Source organism: Lissotriton vulgaris, chromosome 1_1, assembly GCF_964263255.1.
Source record: "Lissotriton vulgaris chromosome 1_1, aLisVul1.2, whole genome shotgun sequence".
In the NCBI taxonomy this organism is placed as follows: domain Eukaryota; kingdom Metazoa; phylum Chordata; class Amphibia; order Caudata; family Salamandridae; genus Lissotriton; species Lissotriton vulgaris.
The window spans coordinates 1,431,251,470-1,431,269,857 of record NC_141685.1 but is presented as its reverse complement, the minus strand read 5'-3'; the positions used below and the strand labels follow the sequence as shown (position 1 = coordinate 1,431,269,857).

Genomic DNA, 18,388 nt, shown 5'->3' with positions numbered 1-18,388 from the left:
TATTCTGTAACGTGTGAATGACGGACGGCTGCTCTCACACATGGAGGGAGAATCAAACACCCAACATCCATGATGCTGACAATGTCACTGGCCTTTAGAGAATACTGACATAGACTACAATGGCAATGATTCATTATGAAGGGCTTTAGAACAGCAAGCTGTGCGTCGTGTGTCCCAGTTCAGAAAATTGATTTACTGCCTGGCTTCTGTCTCCTGATTCAGAGCAAGGCGGACAGGCAGCCTGAGACACACAGCCCAGACTAAAATACATCGATTTCTTTTAGAGATACGATTGTATCTTGAAATAAATTGGTCTATTCAATGTTTGTACAGGAATGTGAAGGAAATAATTTCAGGGGGGGTGCAGCCCCAAACCCTAATGGAGAATCTGCTCCTGCTTGTCCCTTTCCTTGGAGCAGAGCCTCTTTACCATCTATTTTTATTAGCCTGCTTCTTTGCTTCCAACGCTTGCTTTTCAAAGACAACTTTTTTCTACCAGGTTAAGAACTCCATGGGAGTGCTTGTGTTTTTCAGCGGTCTCTTTTATATCTCTCCCCCTGCATTCTGAGTTGCTCTCTGTCGCCCATGTACTTCTCCCTGTCTCCTTGCATGTTGCTCTCGCCCTCATGTACTTCCCAGTAGCCTTTTCGCCCATGTGCACCCTTTAGTTCTTCTTCCTACCCCTGCCTTCCATGCTGCTTCCCCCAACCCAGCCATCCGTGGTGTTTCCTGCTCCTGTGCATCAAAAAATAAAAAGATGCACAAAGTATTTTTTTATTTACCACTCCAACTTGGAATTTTTTTTTTTTTTTTACTTGTGTCATTTTGTAGTCGCACGCATGAATGGTGCGCATACGTGCAAAATGAAATGACCAACGCAACATAGCACCTTTTAGGTCTGATATTGCCCAATAGTATTCATTGTTAGTGAAATTATATATGTGTGTGTATGTATGTATGTATATGTATGTATATATATATATTCACTGAAAAAACCATAGGTTATAGGCCATATATAGTTAGGAATTTGCATTTACAAAACCTTGAAAATTCAATGAAAAAACCATTGGTTATAGAACATATATAGTTAGGAATTTGCATTTACAAAACCTTATTTTACTCGCATAAAACCATTGAAATTCCATATATAGTTAGATGCGCTAACTATATATCGCTCACCCGCAATCCACTGCTGATGATGTCACATATTACATCATTCATGACATGGTCAGTGACATCACTGATGACATCACTGATGACATCTCAAATGACATCACTGATGACATCACTGATGACATATCAAATGACATCACTGATGATATCATTCATGTGATAATACGATGAACCTCTTCAGACTCTAATATAACCTTAGATACAATCAGTGTAAACAGACACTCACAGACTGTCACTCATTCATGGAGTTACTCACACAACTAGTCAGTCATGCAAACAATCAATCACACCTCCATTTCCTCAACTATACAGTTATACAAACTTTACTTATTCAAACATATACTAACACATATTTTCTCTCTTATACAATCACTGATACAAGTTGTCAATGATCCATGCAACCACTGACACATTCACTAGCTCTTATACAGTTATTTATATATGTCAACTCTCACATGTACTGTGTTTTACATATGTACTTACTTTGACATGTAGCACTGAGATATCCATTCACTCACCAATACACTCATGCACACAGTCAACCACCCATACAGCTGTTTCCACATGCAATTTTGAACCCATACATCTAGTGAATCAGCTGTTCACACATCTATGCACAGAGTCACACACCTCCCAGCCACTCACACACATACTCAGTCTCCCATACAAATACTTGGGCAACCAATCAATAACCCATATAGTTACTCATATAGCTACTGATCAACACATGCAGCAGTTTACAGAACAACAGATATAATGATGCACAAATTAATACAGTTTAATCACTAACCCATGCACTCAGTGAGACACATTTAATCACTCCCTCATACAATCAGTCATGCACCTACTAAATCCTTCATTCAGACATTTATACATCCACTCATTCTTCAATATGTAAGACATATTTTAACTTTACAGAAACATACAGTCACTGGATGTTGTCATCAGTGATGTCATTTGAGATGTCATCAGTGATGTCATCAGTGATGTCACTGACCATGTCATGAATGATGTAATATGTGACATCATCAGCAGTGGATTGCGGGTGCGCAATATATAGTTAGCGCATCTAACTATATATGGAATTTCAATGGTTTTATGCGAGTAAAATAAGGTTTTGTAAATGCAAATTCCTAACTATATATGTTCTATAACCAATGGTGTTTTCATTGAATGTTCAAGGTTTTGTAAATGCAAATTCCTAACTATATATGGCCTATAACCTATGGTTTTTTCAGTGAATTTCATTGGTTTTTTAATAGCAAATATCAAAAGCTGTAAAATGTCAAGTACGTGATAGGTAAAAACGTTTTCGTGTTTATGCACGCTGATGTGCTTTGAACGCTGCCCCCCCCCTCTTTTCTCTTAGTAGTACTCTCTCTTTGCAGATAGTGAAGAGTAGTTAACGCAGGCCTTTACCCCCGTTGTAATCCGTCGTGCCTGCTTGTCTCTCCATTTGATTGATTGTTATCCAAGCATTTACTGTTTTACAATTGATTCTCTTTGGTTCATTCTCTATTAACAAACAAGCACAAAGTCGCAATACTCTGTTTAGTCTTTGCAGATAGTGAAAAATCGTGAAAAATCGTGTAAAAAAATAAAAGTAATCGAGCAAAATCAGTAGGCCACTAATTGGATCTCTTTTTGACCTCGCTAAAATAGAAATATTAGGAACAACCCTTCATGAGAAATACGAAAATAGTGAGATGAACTGAGCTCCACACCATGAGGGCTGCAAGACAGCTCGGCTCCGTCACCCACCCCGCCCAAAATAACGACAAACCCTATGCAAATGTTAAAAATATAGACAACACACCAGCAAAGAAACAGGGTAAAACATTTTATTAAATAACTATTTACATTACGTTGGTTTATGAGATGATGTCAGTAGTGGACCGATGTGTGAATAGGTCGGAAGCAGCACAAGGCGCCAAGATCCGGATGGCAAGTCCTGGATGTTGGGTGCCATAGTTCAGAGTTCTGAGTTTGAGCCTTTTTCAATGCCTGTGCTTTGTTGTTTCCCCTCCATCAAAAACAAAAAAAAAATATAAAACTGTGCAAAAATACAAAAAAATCAAAAAATGTTTAGAAAAGCAGTGCTTGTAAGACTGTCTGAAGCTTATTTCCACCTACTGCAGCTTCACTATTCTCAAAGTAAGTGAGGGTCGTTTGTGGACCTGACTGCATTTGAAAACAATGTTATATGGTACCTCCCTAAACAGCTTGACGGAGGCCCCCGAGGGGCGGTGTGATGGCACGGACTCGGAGAAGACGCTTGGCTCCGACCCCCTCCCCAAGTCTTATAGCACTGGTGTAGCCTGAGATCGCCCCCGACATAGGCGGCCGGCTCCCGGGGTCCGGCGGAACTTTTTGCCTTTTGATGACTCTTCTATTCTGGACTTTGTCCCACAATCCGTTTGACCTGAAGACACGCTGTAGTGGGGCGCCCCTTTACCGTTTTAGTTGCCATTCCGCCCGCTTTTGCTACACTGTGCCTCTTCCGCCATTCAGCTGTTTACCGCCCGCTCTTGTGACTACAGCGTCTCGCTCACCATGTAGTTGAGTTGCTCCCGCTCTTGCGGTGCAGCGATAGGCGGGTGCCACAGGACTCTCAAAATGGCGGCCGGCTCTTCGGTTTTGGGCCTGGTCCACTAAAATGGCCCTGGGACACCTTGGAACTCGGACGCTTCCCTGATAGGGCTTGGGTCCCATTCTCGAAAGCGTCCCCTCAGCCGTGAAGATTCTACAAAAGTCTTGGGGGCCCCCGACTCCCGCAGGCTTCTGGTGGGGAGCGGCTGCCATGTCTGCTCGTGGAATGGCCACGACGGAGCTACGAGATGGTAGTGCTCTCATGCTGACGCCAGCTTTAGTCTGAAACATCCAGAAACACTGTAGACTACCAATTCGATCAGTTCCGGTAGCGCCCCAACATGACCCGGTAGAGAAGAACTTGCCCTCCCCTCTTTGACTGATGGTTCTTGTTGCCTGTCCCCTCTGTTGTCATTTAACAGAACTTTTTGGACTGCTGAAAGGGGTTGTGTTCCGAACGCTGGTTGGTGGAGACATTTTGACTATATTCTTGACCTACGTTGTCGCGTAATGCGTTATATGACACGCCGCGTTAGCGCACCCGGAAGTGATCCGGGGCGCGGCGCGCGGCACGCAGCGCGTAACGTAAGCATAACAGGTCATGTGACTTTTCATTGGTTCATTTTACTTTTGTTATTTTAATGATGAAAAGCTTGGTCATATGACCTAAAAATTACGCTTTTTATTGGTTTCGAACTTTTTTTTTTATAACATATATGTTATAATATTCCAGGCTAATGTACTTTCCCGGAAAATTTACAACTGTCCTGCAAGTAAAATATATTCCTTTTTCGAGAAAAAGGGCGTTTCTTCGTTCCATGATGGAGCCGTTGAGTAAAAGAGACTCGGCCTGCTGTCTTAGTCGCCGATACGCCTGATTATCAGATTCTTATCGATCACTTTATGTTGCAGGAGAGGAAAACACAACTGCCCTTGACCATTTATCTTTACTGCGTTCCTACATATTATACCTTTTATCCGTCATGTAATTGGACTGCTTTATTTCACTTGCCTTTTACTGATTCGAAAACAGTGACTAAAAGTAAAAACTTTACCAATGTAAATACTACTACCATGTTTTGTTTTAAAAACCTTTATTGTGAAAATGTCAGCATACAAATACGGGCCTATAACCACGTGGGCCGGCCACGGAGCAAACTGAAATTCGAACTTTCAATAGTACAGTAATCAATAACACATCAGAACTTAATATCAATAGGGATGTCGAAATATTCAATCAATTCTCGTCCCCGCCCGCCATGAGCATCAAAACTGCATTCATATCTCGTGATATCAAGGTTGTTCAACCAGTACACAACAATGAGTTACGAGTCCCATTTATACCGGCGCCATTTTGGGCGAGGCCGGGCAGGTCCAAGATATAGTCAAAATGTCTCCACCAACAATCGGCCAGACCAGAACCCCTTTCGGCCCTTTATGCTACAAGATGGTGTCTTCCATTCAGAAAATATTGTTGGCAGCATTTTGAAAGGAAACATAAACAGCCGTTCTCCTAGTGAGTCTCACATTGTTACATTTAGGAAGAATGTTGAAGAGTAGTATGTGGAAAATCTGAAGCCATTTTTCTACAAACTCTCAATCAGCCTTGGATGGAAAAAAAAATCCTGAAGAATGTACAAACTGAAAACCAATTTTTGTCTGTATAGCATCAACAGCAACGCTTGAGTCAGCTTTGTGTCAAGCCGCCATTTTGATTCAATCAATAACGTCCCCCTGCACACATTCAGGGACCTGGTCATGTCTTCAGATGAAACGGATTGTGGGACAAGAAGCAAAAAGGAAAAGGAAAAAAGTTCCGTCGGACCTCGGGAGCCGGCCGCCTATGTCATGTGCGACCTTTGGCCACACCAGGGCAATAGTGAAGCTGCAGCAGGTGCAAATAAGCTTCAGACAGTCTTACAAGCACTGCTCAGAACTCTCAACTATGGCACTGAACATCCAGGACTTGCCATTCGGATCTTGGCGCCTTGTGCTGGTTCCGACCTATTCACACATCGGTCCACTATTGACATCACCTCATAAGCCAACGGGGCACCCCACGCCGACTTTCGGCGCAGCATTGTAGGATGGCCACACCAGTGCGGCAACTTGCTGGACACCACCTCGGTGCCATCCGGATCTCAGCGCGTTCGAGTCACTGTACCGCAAGAGTGACCGGAACTCAGCTGGACACGCCGTCTTTCGGCGCAGCATTGTAGGATGGCCACACCAGTGCGGCAACTTGCTGGACACCACCTCGGTGCCATCCGGATCTCGGCGCGTTCGAGTCACTGTACCGCAAGAGTGACCGCAACTCAGCTGGACACGCCGTCTTTCGGCGCAGCATTGTAGGATGGCCACACCAGTGCGGCAATTTGCTGGACACCACCTCGGTGCCATCCGGATCTCTGCGCGTTCGAGTCACTGTACCGCAAGAGTGACCGCAACTCAGCTGGACACGCCGTCTTTCGGCGCAGCATTGTAGGATGGCCACACCAGTGCGGCAATTTGCTGGACACCACCTCGGTGCCATCCGGATCTCGGCGCGTTGTGCTGCCTTTGGCCTACTGTAGCCGCAAGTGCGGACGCAACTCAGTTGGACGGCGAGTGAAACGCTAAGGGGCGCCGCACTGCAGCCGAGGAGCCTCCATCTTGGGGGAGACGCACAGCCCCCACTGACTGACGCGACCTCACAGGCCAACGGGGCGCCCCACGCCGACTTTCGGCGCAGCATTGTAGGATAGCCACACCAGTGCAGCAACTTGCTGGACACTAACTCGGTGCCATCCGGATCTCGGCGCGTTGTGCTGCCTTCGGCCTATTCGCACATCGGTCCGCTACTGACGCCGCCTCACGTGCCAACGGATTTTCTACGCTTTTTGTAGCCCTATGCCGCATAACAGGTCATGTGACTTGTTTATAAAACTTTTCATTGGTTCATTTTACTTTTGGTTTCCTAAAGATGGAAGGCTTGGTCATATGACCTAAAAATAACACTTTTCATTGGTTTAGAACATTTTTTTTTCCCAAACGATGAAAGCCCCACCTTGTTTCTGGATGATTCAGACTGAAGCTGGCGTCAGCATGAGAGCACCACCATCTCGTGGCTCCGTCGTGGTCATTCCGCGAGCAATCATGGCAGCCGCTCCCCACCGGAAGCCTGCAGGAGTCGAGGGCCCCCAAGACTTTTGTAGAATCTTCACGGCTGAGGGGACGCTTTCGAGAATGGAGCCCAAGCCCTAGCAGGCAAGCGTCCGAGTTCCAAGGTGTCCCAGGGCCATTTTAGTGGACCAGGCCCAAAACCGAAGAGCCGTCCGCCATTTTAAGAGTCATGTGGCAGCCGCCTATCGCTGCACTGCAAGAGTGGGAGCAACTCAACAACATGGTGAGCGAGACGCTGTAGCCGCAAGAGCGGGCGCAACTCAGCTGGAGCGCCGCCACCTGGGGAGGCCCGTTCACGCCGCCTCCCCCACGCCCCCCCCCGGGCCGCCCCACGCCAATTTTCGGAGCAGCATTGTAGGATACCAAAACCAGTGCAGCAGTTTACTGGACATCACCTGGGTGCCATCAACATCTCAGCGCGTTCTGCTGCCATGGAACTATTCGCACAACAGACCGCTACTGACGAGGCCTCCTCCGCACCACCCGGGACGCCCCACGCTGTTTTTCTTTGCTGCATTGTAGGATCCCAAAAACCAGTGCGGCACCCAGGTGACATCACCTGGGTGCCGTCCAGAACTCAGCACGTTGTGCTGCCTTGGGACTATTCGCACAAAAGACAGCTTCTGACCATTGTTGCTTTTTTTGTCAAAAATGTTTAAAAGTTTGTTATAGTTTTTGTTCCGTTCGTTATATTTAAAAGTTAATAAAGTTTTATAATCCCACTTTATTGGAGTGCTATATATTTTTAAAAAATCGGGTGAATGGGGCCTTGAATCGGGTTATTGTCATGTGTGGGCTTTGCAAGTGTACTGCTACAGGATCGGACATTTCAAACTCAAATGCACGTTCTTTTTCTTACCTTTCCGAAGCATGGAGCGCAATAGCAGGCAGAGAAAGGGTGATGCAAGTGTTGAACACTGCCTGGCCTGGCAAGTTGCTGGCAGTGCCCCCCCCCCCCCCGCCCGCTCCTGAAAGAGGACACACACACACCGCCGCCCCGAGTACTTCACAGATCATTAAAAGACCATGCGCTTGTTCATGAGGCTTAAATGGTTTATCACCCCTTCTAGAACCCCTGCATCGACCCTCTGACGTTTCCTGGAAAAATTACCACGTAACACAATACCAAGCCCTGTCAGCTGAAACCCCAGAGGAATCGTGGGGCATATTATCAAGGGGGTTTATCTCCGCTTTTTTGGCTTTAAAAGCCAAGAAAGCGGAGATAAAATTATCTCCCTATTACCAAGCTGTCGCTAACACCAGTTAGTGACAGCTAAAAGGAGATAGCGACCATCTTGGGCCCCGCTTTGCATGTCAGTGATATTTATCACTAATGACATGCAAAGTGGGCGTGCCAAGATGTTACCGACTGGAAACAGTCCCTAACATCGCTATCTCCTATTACCAACTTTTGGAGATATTCGCGCTAAGCGCGAATATCTCCAAAAGCTAACACCTGACCTGAGCAGTTCTTAGCCATGTTATCCAATGGGAGGTGGATAACATGGCTAAGAGCATTTGCTCGATAATGCATGAATATCGCTGACTTTTCAGCGATATTCATGCATTGCGGCCGTTTTTTATCGCATTTGCGATAAACCTTGCTAATAGCAAGGTTTATCTGCGATAAAAATCGCCGATGTGCGGCGATCATTTTTGTCTCTAAACAAGTTAGAGACAAAAATTATCGCTAGTTGTTGGTAATACGCCCCCGGGTTTTTGCTTGCAGAAATCGGGAGGCGGGAGACTAGCACTGAAATCAGTAGTCTCACGCCTGAATCGGGAGGGTTGGTATGTCTGGATTCTCTACAGCTGGGGCCATAAACTACATCCGCAGGGCTAGGTGATAGCCTGGGTCCGGCCTGGACAATCGGACACAGAGGAAGAGGAGTGTCAGAGGGTGCGGTAGTGAATAGGGTGAAAGGGAGGTGTCGGGCGGGCACAGGGTGTGATTCTCAGGGAAGAGCAGCGCAGATGGGGAGAAGTATATGGCCCATGCATGAGAGAGAGAGCGGGGGTGATCAGTGCGTGGGGGAGATGCTTGCGAGGGTGGGGAGCCGTGCTGAGAATCGACAGCGTGCAGAGAGTGGGTCTGGTCAAGGCATCTAAAATGGCTGCCGTGCACGTCAAAATTGTGGCATTGGACAAAAAGGCAAGATGGCGCAGACAATGTTTATCAATAAGGATTCATTTATAACAAAATATTTACTCGCAGTGACAAAATGGTGGTCAACACTTCCTGATTTCCATCGAATCGAACGTTAACAGACGTCACGCAGCAAAAAAAAAAAAAAAGCTCACGCACAGCCGCTGGAAGACATGTATCAACATATATGAGCCTCCTCAGCCACCCTCAGAAAACATAAGGGGTCAGGATACGTCTCCCGCACCCCCTTATACCTAGTAATTTAATTAAAACGAAACACAAAATGGCGAATTCCCGTTTCGCTACCAGTTTGCGGCCCAGTTCGCGGCCCGGGTAGCGCTTCTACCGTGAAAAATATATATTTTTTTATTTTCCCCACGGGACCCTTTAATAACCCCAACATCATTCCTAGGGGGTCAAGAGAGGTATACCTTGCCCCCTTTCATTAAATTCCCCCTTCGTTTTTCACCTCTTCTTCTCTCTCGATCCTACCGAGAGATAAGATGGCGGCCGCTCCGGACTGTTTAGAATGTTGACAGACACCGGAGAGCCAATCAGCTTTCTGCGCGCAAAGTTCCGTTTCGCGAAAAGTAAGCGGACCGGAGCGCAGCCCGGAGCGCTGTTACAGATATATATCTTGTTTTGAACGTTAATTTCTCAAAATCCACTGGAGCACATATATTGAGACCTAGCAAAGGCACATCGGGCTAACAGTCCCTACAATTTTGCCAAGTTTCGTGCAAATCCATTCAGCCGTTCGAGCTAAAAGTGAGGCCAAAGGCCCTATGGAAATTAACATGGGAAAAACGCGTTTTGGGACCCCCCTTTTTTCTCGGCCCCCCCTTGACGAAACCCCCCCAAATTTTGCTCAGAAAAAAAATGTGCCATTTTCCTGAAAATTTCAGCCGATTCCGTCCACAAACGCCAAAGTTATTAGACATAGAATTTTCAAAAGTTCCATAGACAAATAATCCTAACTATATATACCTACTGGCGATAGCCAGTAGGTAATTATATATATATATATATATATATATATATATATATATATATATATATGATGAATGACAATATAGTCAGTATCCATCATCAAGTTTGGAATATGCACTAATGTATTTTACATGTATTTAAATGCGGTGCTCTAAACTTATTCAAACAAAATATATTTAAGTTTAACCTGTTGAGAAACTGTGGTAAAAATGTGAAATGCGGAAAGTATTTCTTTCATGTTTATAACGAAACCAACTCACGTGTTTTCACTAAACAATGCACTGTCACTTTTAAAAAGCCTCCAAGTGTAAAACAAACTGTCGAGTGAACAAGCGGCGTTCGCGCTGCGAAACGCGTCTCAGACAACTTGAGCAAATACATTTTGAATAGCACGAAAATCAGGTCCGTGTCCTGTTTTGCTGGTTACCGCGTGATCGAAGACGCTGCGGCTGTGCAGGATTTACTTATATATATATATACATACATACATACATACATGCACATATATAATTTCACTAACATATATATCCTTTCAACGATCTCTTCGTAATGTAAAAGATACTCGGACACCTTCCTTCTGCAAAAAGCGATTTATTGCGGCAACAAACAACGCGTTTCGGCAGTTAAGCCTTGATCACGTTCGAGAGCCTCAGTGCACTTAATCAAATTTAAATCTAATGGTGTGATAAATCATAAACATTGACAAAGGACTGCTTCGGAAGGTGCTGTGTCTATGAAGGTAAATGTGTCGGCCATCTTAAGAAGTATAAACAACATAGCGGACAATTAGTAGATAGCATTGCACGCATATAACTTGTCATTGGATCCACTATTGGTTACACAGTTATGTACAAGTAATATAAATGTAAACCAAAACATTTCATCTCATGTTGTTATATCGTATATACTCCAAATGATTTTGCCCAAGTGGGCTTTGAATTCTTGGGTAATAATCTGATAAAGCAAAATAACCCGGTACTGGTTCTCTCTATCCCAGCATAAGTCCACACTCTGTGCATAATCATATTAGAGTGATTTGTTACATCAACATTGTCAGAGGTACAAAAAGCAGCATCTCATACGCTATGAGATAATACTGCCCGGAGACCCATAGTCTCGTCGATGGGTTCCCTTCTCGAAAATACATCGAGATTCATTGACTACTTTCTCAGACCGTATGTAGTGGCACTTACCTCGTATCTTGGAGATACTACCCATTTTCTTACTAGTATACAAGGCATACACTGGGAAGAGGACTTTGTCTTCATCACAATGGACGTTGGTAGCCTATATACCAGCATCAGGCACCACCCAGGGATTAATGCCATTAGACACTTCTTAAAAACTCGGTCCATCTCCCTGCTGGATCATTCCAATATGATCATAGAGATGTTTGAATTTTGACTGACAAATAATTTTTTTGACTTTGATGGAACCATCTATAGACAGTCACAGGGCACCGCAAAGGGCACCTGCTTCGCCCCCAGCTACGCGAATTTATTCATGGGCTGGTGGAAGGAGCAGGTGGCCGCATCGATGGAAGAATTTAATACCAAAGTTGCCCTGTGGCTGCGCTATATTGAGGACATTTTCGTTATTTGGAAAGGATCAGAACAATCAGCTAAGAATTTTGTGAAGAAACTGAATGATAATGATCTGAACTTAAGCTTCAGTGCAGATATCAGTAAGACTTCTATAGAATTTCTAGATATTTCCGTATGTATCAGTAATCAGAACATTGAAACCAGTTTGCATCGTAAAAGTACTGCTGGGAACAGCATCCTGAGGGCCAATAGTTCACATCCACGTAATTTGAAACAAAGCATCCCGTATGGGGAGTTATTACGGGCCAGAAGAAATTGCAGCTCCATCGGAGCATTTGAGCAAGAAAAACTAACCATGTGTATGAGGTTCAGGGAACGTGGATATGGTTTAAAAACCATCTCAGAGGCCTGTAAAAGGGTAGACAAAATTGAAAAGATTAATCTGCTTTTCCCTGTAAAAGAAAGTGAGGTACGGGATAAAGTGAGATTCATCACTACTTATTATGGACAAGCCAACAATATTCGCCAAATATTCAAAAAACACTGGCATGTCCTCCTTAGTGATGAACATTTAAAATCTGATCTAGGGAGTAATCCACAGATCGCCTTTCGAAAAAGCAGATCGCTGAAAGATGAATTAAGCCATAACCGCGTGACACAAACGAATAAAGATATCCAAAAGGTACAACCAGGATATAAGTGCTGCAATAGATGCAAAGCCTGTAAGGGTAGTGTCAATTGTAAGAAATTGGTAATTCCGAATTCTGGAAAAGAATTTGTCATTAAAAAACATCTAACCTGCAACACTACACATTGTGTATATATCTTGATCTGCCCATGTAATAAATGGTACGTGGGAAGTACAAAACATCAGGCCAAGAAGAGAGTTCTTGAACATCTTCGAGCTATCAGAAATAACAACAAATTATACCTGATAGCTATACACTTCAGCTCACACCACTACCAAGATGAAACAGGATTATGGATGGTTGTAATTGATTGTGTTGACCTCGGCATTAGGGGGGGTAATCAAGAATTATCCCTACGCAAATTGGAATCATTGCATATCATTGAATTCGAAAGTATTGTACCCAATGGACTAAATGTAACTGAGGAATTGGCAGTACATCTTCATTAAGTATATTGTATGAGCTAAAAGTAATACAGGATCGCAGTCATAGCTTTCAGTAATTTTTAATTTTTATTCTTATAGGTGCTGTGATGATGTAGAATATTGTGGCCACAGGATTATGAAAGCACATGAAGGTCCATTATTGACTGCAACATGTAATGGTACTAGGATATATGTATCAGAAGATGTCTCGACCCTAGCATTGATGGTCAAGCCCACTTGGGCAGTATTATCTCATAGCGTATGAGATGCCGCTTTTTGTACCTCTGACAATGTTGATGTAACAAATCACTCTAATATGATTATGCACAGAGTGTGGACTTATGCTTATGCTGGGATAGAGAGAACCAGTAACGGGTTATTTTGCTTTATCAGATTATTACCCAAGAATTCGAAGCCCACTTGGGCAAAATTGTTTGGGGTATATATGATATAACAACATGAGATGAAATGTTTTGGTTTACATTTATATTACTTGTACATAACTGTGTAACCAATAGTGGATCCAATGGCAAGTAATATGCGTGCAATGCGATCTACTAATTGTCCGCTATGTTGTTTATACTTCTTAAGATAGCCGACACATTTACCTTCATAGACACAGCACCTTCTGAAGCAGTCCTTTGTCAATGTTTATGATTTATCACACCATTAGATTTAAATTTGATTATGTGCACTGAGGCTCTCGAACGTGATCAAGGCTTAACCGCCGAAACTCGTTGTTTGTTGCCGCAATAAATCGCTTTTTGCAGAAGGAAGGTGTCCAAGTATCTTTTACATTATGAAGAGATCATTGAAAGGACATTTTGGGACTTCCGGTGTCCCGGCTTGGACCACCCGACGACAGCTTCGTGAATTTCACCGGAGATCGTGGGGAGAATATATATATACGCTGTGTGTTTAACAAAGATCCCCCTGTGACAGAAAAGATTAACAGGAACATACGGGCACGTTCTGCATTGAAACATTATTCAGCAAGACGCGTTTCAGCTCTACTGCATATTTGAATTGCTGCAAACCTGACACACACACGATTGGGTAATTTGCTTTTAAAATCCACAGTGTTCCTATTGGAAGATGGTATGGAGGCAATGAGGAAACTGTGCCGTCTTGGTTGAATACCGTATTTTGAATATTAATCCTTTTTCTGAGACCGACTCTGAAGAATCAGTCACCATTGGCCCTCCAAGAGATAGCCCAAATCCAGATTTTCTAGTGCATTGTGAGACCACTGGACGTTGAAGTTACTTTCTGCTCCACCTCCTGCTACCAAGGCTTATTGGTTGACAATCCAGCAACCAACCCCTTCTTACGACGCTGTACCTAGATGGGGAGTCCATCCAATCTTCATCCAACATCAGCAGTGGCCCATTGTGTTTTTGCATCTTTTCCCCCACAACACCTTTTCAGCTGAGAAAGCAGTACTCCTGCAGCTCCCGTTCAACCCCAGGGACGGTCAGAACAACTCTGCCCCATGGGACAGGTAAAATTGAACTGACTGTTGTGTCTTGGTTCTGGGACTCAAATCACCTTTAACCTGCAAGGGCTTAACACAACTCGACCAGCAGGGGACCGATTGTCACTAGAGGTTTTCCCATTGACGGCGTTGTTAAAATATCAATGCATCATTTTGCACTGATTTTATATTGCTTCAAAATTCTATAACTCCGCTTATATATATGCTATTCTTTTCATTTTGGTGTCTAAAGTTGATAATAAAACACTCTATTTTTATAAATTGGTGTTGGGTGTCTCTTGAGTCGTGTTGATTACCTATCATCCATGTTGGTGTTCTGAAATACTTAAAACATGTACCTCTAGTAAAGCCTGACTGCTCTTTGCCACTCTACTAGGACTGAGCTAAGGATTTATTAGTGTGAATCCAAGGACCATATATATTGTGATAGTTTTACATGATGTGGCCTAACTGAGAAACACATTACAAAGGATTCCGGTAACCCCACCAATGATGTGACCTTTGCGCACAAAACGGAGAGTACAGTAGGTTGTTTTGTCTTTGTCAGACTGCAGTTCCAAGAAAATGAAGGCACTATTACACTTATGCGAGAGAATAGTGCTGTCATGTAAATATGTTGAAATCTGCTGCATTTGTGTGCCTCAGGAGTGTCATTGTGTATGCTTGAGGTGTTTCCATGATGGTTCCATGAAACATGCAGGCGGTGATGCCCTAGGTTGCGCCAGTGGCACAGCTGTTATACACCTGAAGGCGACTTCTGCCATATAGGCATGGCAAAAATGCAGAGTTGTCCAACGAAACTCCAAGAATGCTGTGTCCATGATAAATTTCCAAGCTAGTTTATATGGGATAAATTTGCATACATTTAAGCAGAAAATTGCTTCACGTAGTGTGACAAAACTCCTATTACCAGCCATTAACACTGGTCATGTCTGACTGATTGAGCTGGTATGCCAGCCTTCCCCTTTCCTGGTTTGCGGACATGGACAGTATCTGACTTCCTCCAGGCCTCCTTGGCCCTTCATGTCTTTAGCTGTCGATTGGTAACGGTTCTAGGTGCTGTTGTTCCTTCCTCAGTATCTTACACTGATGTCCACTTGTCTGTTTTTTACAATCCATGGTCAAACTTTGCTAAACTGCCCAGTCTCCATCCTTCTATGCCCAGGCTTTCCAGATATTCCGGATTTGACTGATTTCATGGTCATAGTTTTTTTCAGCTCAAATGACTAGCTGAAGACTGAAGAAAAGTGGTAAACTGCAACATCCAGCAGAGGTAAAACTAGGGCCAAATTTACAAAGAAGTTGGGCAGCGAGTTGTGTGAACGGGAGAAAGCATAACAGCTCCATATCTAGTAAAATGTGTCACTGTTTTGCTTGCACCCTGTGGTGGCGCACTTTTGACATTGTGGTCAACATCGTTTTTGTGCAGGTAGGGTTCACGTCCTGTACCAAAACTATGCTTTAAGGCATTTTCTTCCATGACTGTGTTCTGTACAATGGAGCACACATGCAAAGAGGAAAAAAACGCATGCCTCAGGGTGAAGTCCCTGTCTACAATTCTTTGTAGATATCGACTTGCATCAAAACCCATCGGTGGTTACATGGGAATAAGCATGGGCGGAAAATCCGTTTCGCTTGCGGATTTTGCGGATTTTGGGTAAATTTGCAATCCGCGAGATTCGCGAATCTCCCGCAAAGTCCGCAAATCCGCGAGCAGCGGATTTTATGGCTTGCTCGCACTGTTCGCGTGAGTTCGCGGCTTCCCAGTACAACTTCGCGCCCCGCGAATAAGCGCTAAATTGCAGAAATACGATCTTAGCAAAACTGAAACTACTTACCAGGTTCAAAAGTTCAGGCTCATCATTAGTAGCCATTTCCTGTAGTGCTTCCTGAGGGGCCCCTCCAGAGTTCAGTTGCCAGTTGCAACTATTATGTGACCCTGCTCTGAACCTCAGAATAGTTACACATATGCCACAAAGGTCCTGAATTACAGCTAAGGGAGACAAGTAGGAGCCAGGCTGGAAGTTCAAATCCATTAATCAGCCCCTAATTCATTATTGTCAGTTGGGGCAGGGCAGGTGTTGTAACTAATTTTGCAACAATGAAAGCACTTAGCAAGTGCAAAAGATCACTAACCAGGAAGCACTAAGGAAGCAGGTGCCAGCTAAAAAAATATTCAGTGACACATTAATCAGCCCCAAATTAATTCAGGTCACTTGAGGCAGGGAAGGTGTGCTTTGCTTTGCCACAATAATGTAAAACTGGACAACCAGAGGGTGCTGTGATGAAACAGAGGGTGGCATGGGTGGGCCACAGGGTGGCATGAGTAGTCAGAGAGTGGCAGTGGTGACAGAGAGTGGCAAACACAAAAAAAAAAAATCCGCAAATTCGCGAGAATTCGCGGATTTTGCGGATTGCGAGTTCGCAAATCCGCAAAATTCGCGAACGCGAGATTCGCAAAATTCGCCCATGCTTACATGGGAACGTCCATGCACCATCAATAGAACACCTAATTGAATCCACCATCCATTAAACACCCAATTGACACAAAGAAATGCAAGCCAACACATTTTGCTGTGTTTATTTATGTTTCGTTGCAATCCAATGCAAATAGTGATTTGTATTGGATTGTAAATCCCAACCCACGCGTTGCGTCGGGTCTTTGTAAAAAAGTAACACAAAACCAACGCAAAGTCTGTGTAATTCTCAGACACAGTTTTCATCGAAACCTAGGCTTCATTTATCTCACCTCAATCAATGTTTGTGTGACTTTGACTTTCTAACCTGCCAAAAAAACAATCCTCAGTATATTCCTGTCCAAATTCACATTTTAAAAACAGACACTCGAGAAAATTACCTCTGCGTTTTCTTGTACTTCGTTTTGCCTACATATTTTTTCCTAACCCATAGTACTATAAAGCTCCCATTAAACCATTGGAGAAAGGCCACTTGGAAAAATATGTCCAACTTTCATTGGGTGTAGTTAATTTTTTCTCTTACCATTGCTATGTTTTTATTTTTATATTATAATCATTTTTGTTTCATTTGTTAAACATTTTTTTTTACTAATCAGCATTTTTAAATAATATTTTAAAGCTATCTTCAAGCCGTTGAAGGGTGACCCAAATGCATAACACAGTATATTTGGATAAAGAAAGTATACTTAGTAAATATTTTCAGAAAAACAAACTTACGTTCTTTTCTTTATTTACTGACAGGTTCTTTTAAGATCAGAGGAGTGGCCTGTCAGTTTGCTCGTGCACTGGAGGGACCGTTTATCACAATGTCTGCTGGAAACTATGGGCGCTCCTTTGCATATGCGATAAACTGGTATGGACACAATGGAAGAGTCTTGATGGCAAATACAGCCCCGGCTTCAAGAGCTGACGTAATTTCCGTAAGATTTATCATTTTCTCACAATATATTAAATGCTGTGCCTGGCTCTATGCTTTTTCTAGCAGGTGGAAACCATATTTCAAATTAGCTACTTCACTGGTTAGGGGCCTCCAATCTTTTCTGTAACAAGAGCTACTTATGTACAATGAACATTTTTAGGAGCTACTAATATTATTAGTGTTGTATTAGTGGCCACACCATACAAGACTACATTAGTGGCCACTTGGAGTGTGAAAAGGTACTGTCAGTTTCAAATGCCTTTAAAGGGATAATACTTAACCCTATGCCCCCTGCACCAAGGTTATGGTAATAATAATATTGCTTCTCAGTGCTACATGATTTATCAATTAAATATCAGCTTTGAAAATATTTTAGAAATTGAGCCATTTTTCTTCAAGCATGAGCATAGAGGTTCTGAAAATACACACATTTTCGTTTTGAATAAAAACTCTTGATTTTACTTTGTATAAATTAGTTCAGCAAAGCAAAAGCTTCTACTAAGTATGTTGGGCTGCACACAGGAGAGCTAATTACAGGTTACTGGAGAGCTACCAGTAGCTCACAAACTACTTGTTGGAGAATCCTGGGCTATTCTGACCTTTAGGGGAATAACACACTAAGGGGCAGATTAGGATGGCGGAAGGATCGCCACCGCCACCTATTCCCCTCTCCCTCCCCCCCCCCCATATTACAATGGCGCGGGGGGACCGCGGCAGATGGAAACACGGTCTGACGCTTTTCCGCCCCGGTTGCCTGTGGCCGGGGCGGAAAAGGGTTC

At 43.5% G+C, this 18,388-nt stretch overlaps 1 protein-coding gene across 5 annotated transcripts in view; it reads left to right on the top strand.

Annotated features, from left to right (window-relative positions):
* Positions 1 to 18,388, top strand: part of LOC147750644 (uncharacterized) — a 176,597-nt gene that overhangs the window by 23,403 nt on the left and 134,806 nt on the right. For all 5 annotated transcript variants that reach the window (XM_086967255.1, XM_086967252.1, XM_086967251.1 and 2 more), the window contains exon 3: positions 17,432 to 17,610. In XM_086967255.1, the coding sequence (XP_086823381.1) occupies positions 17,432 to 17,610 (179 nt within the window). The remainder of the gene's footprint in view (positions 1 to 17,431; positions 17,611 to 18,388) is intronic.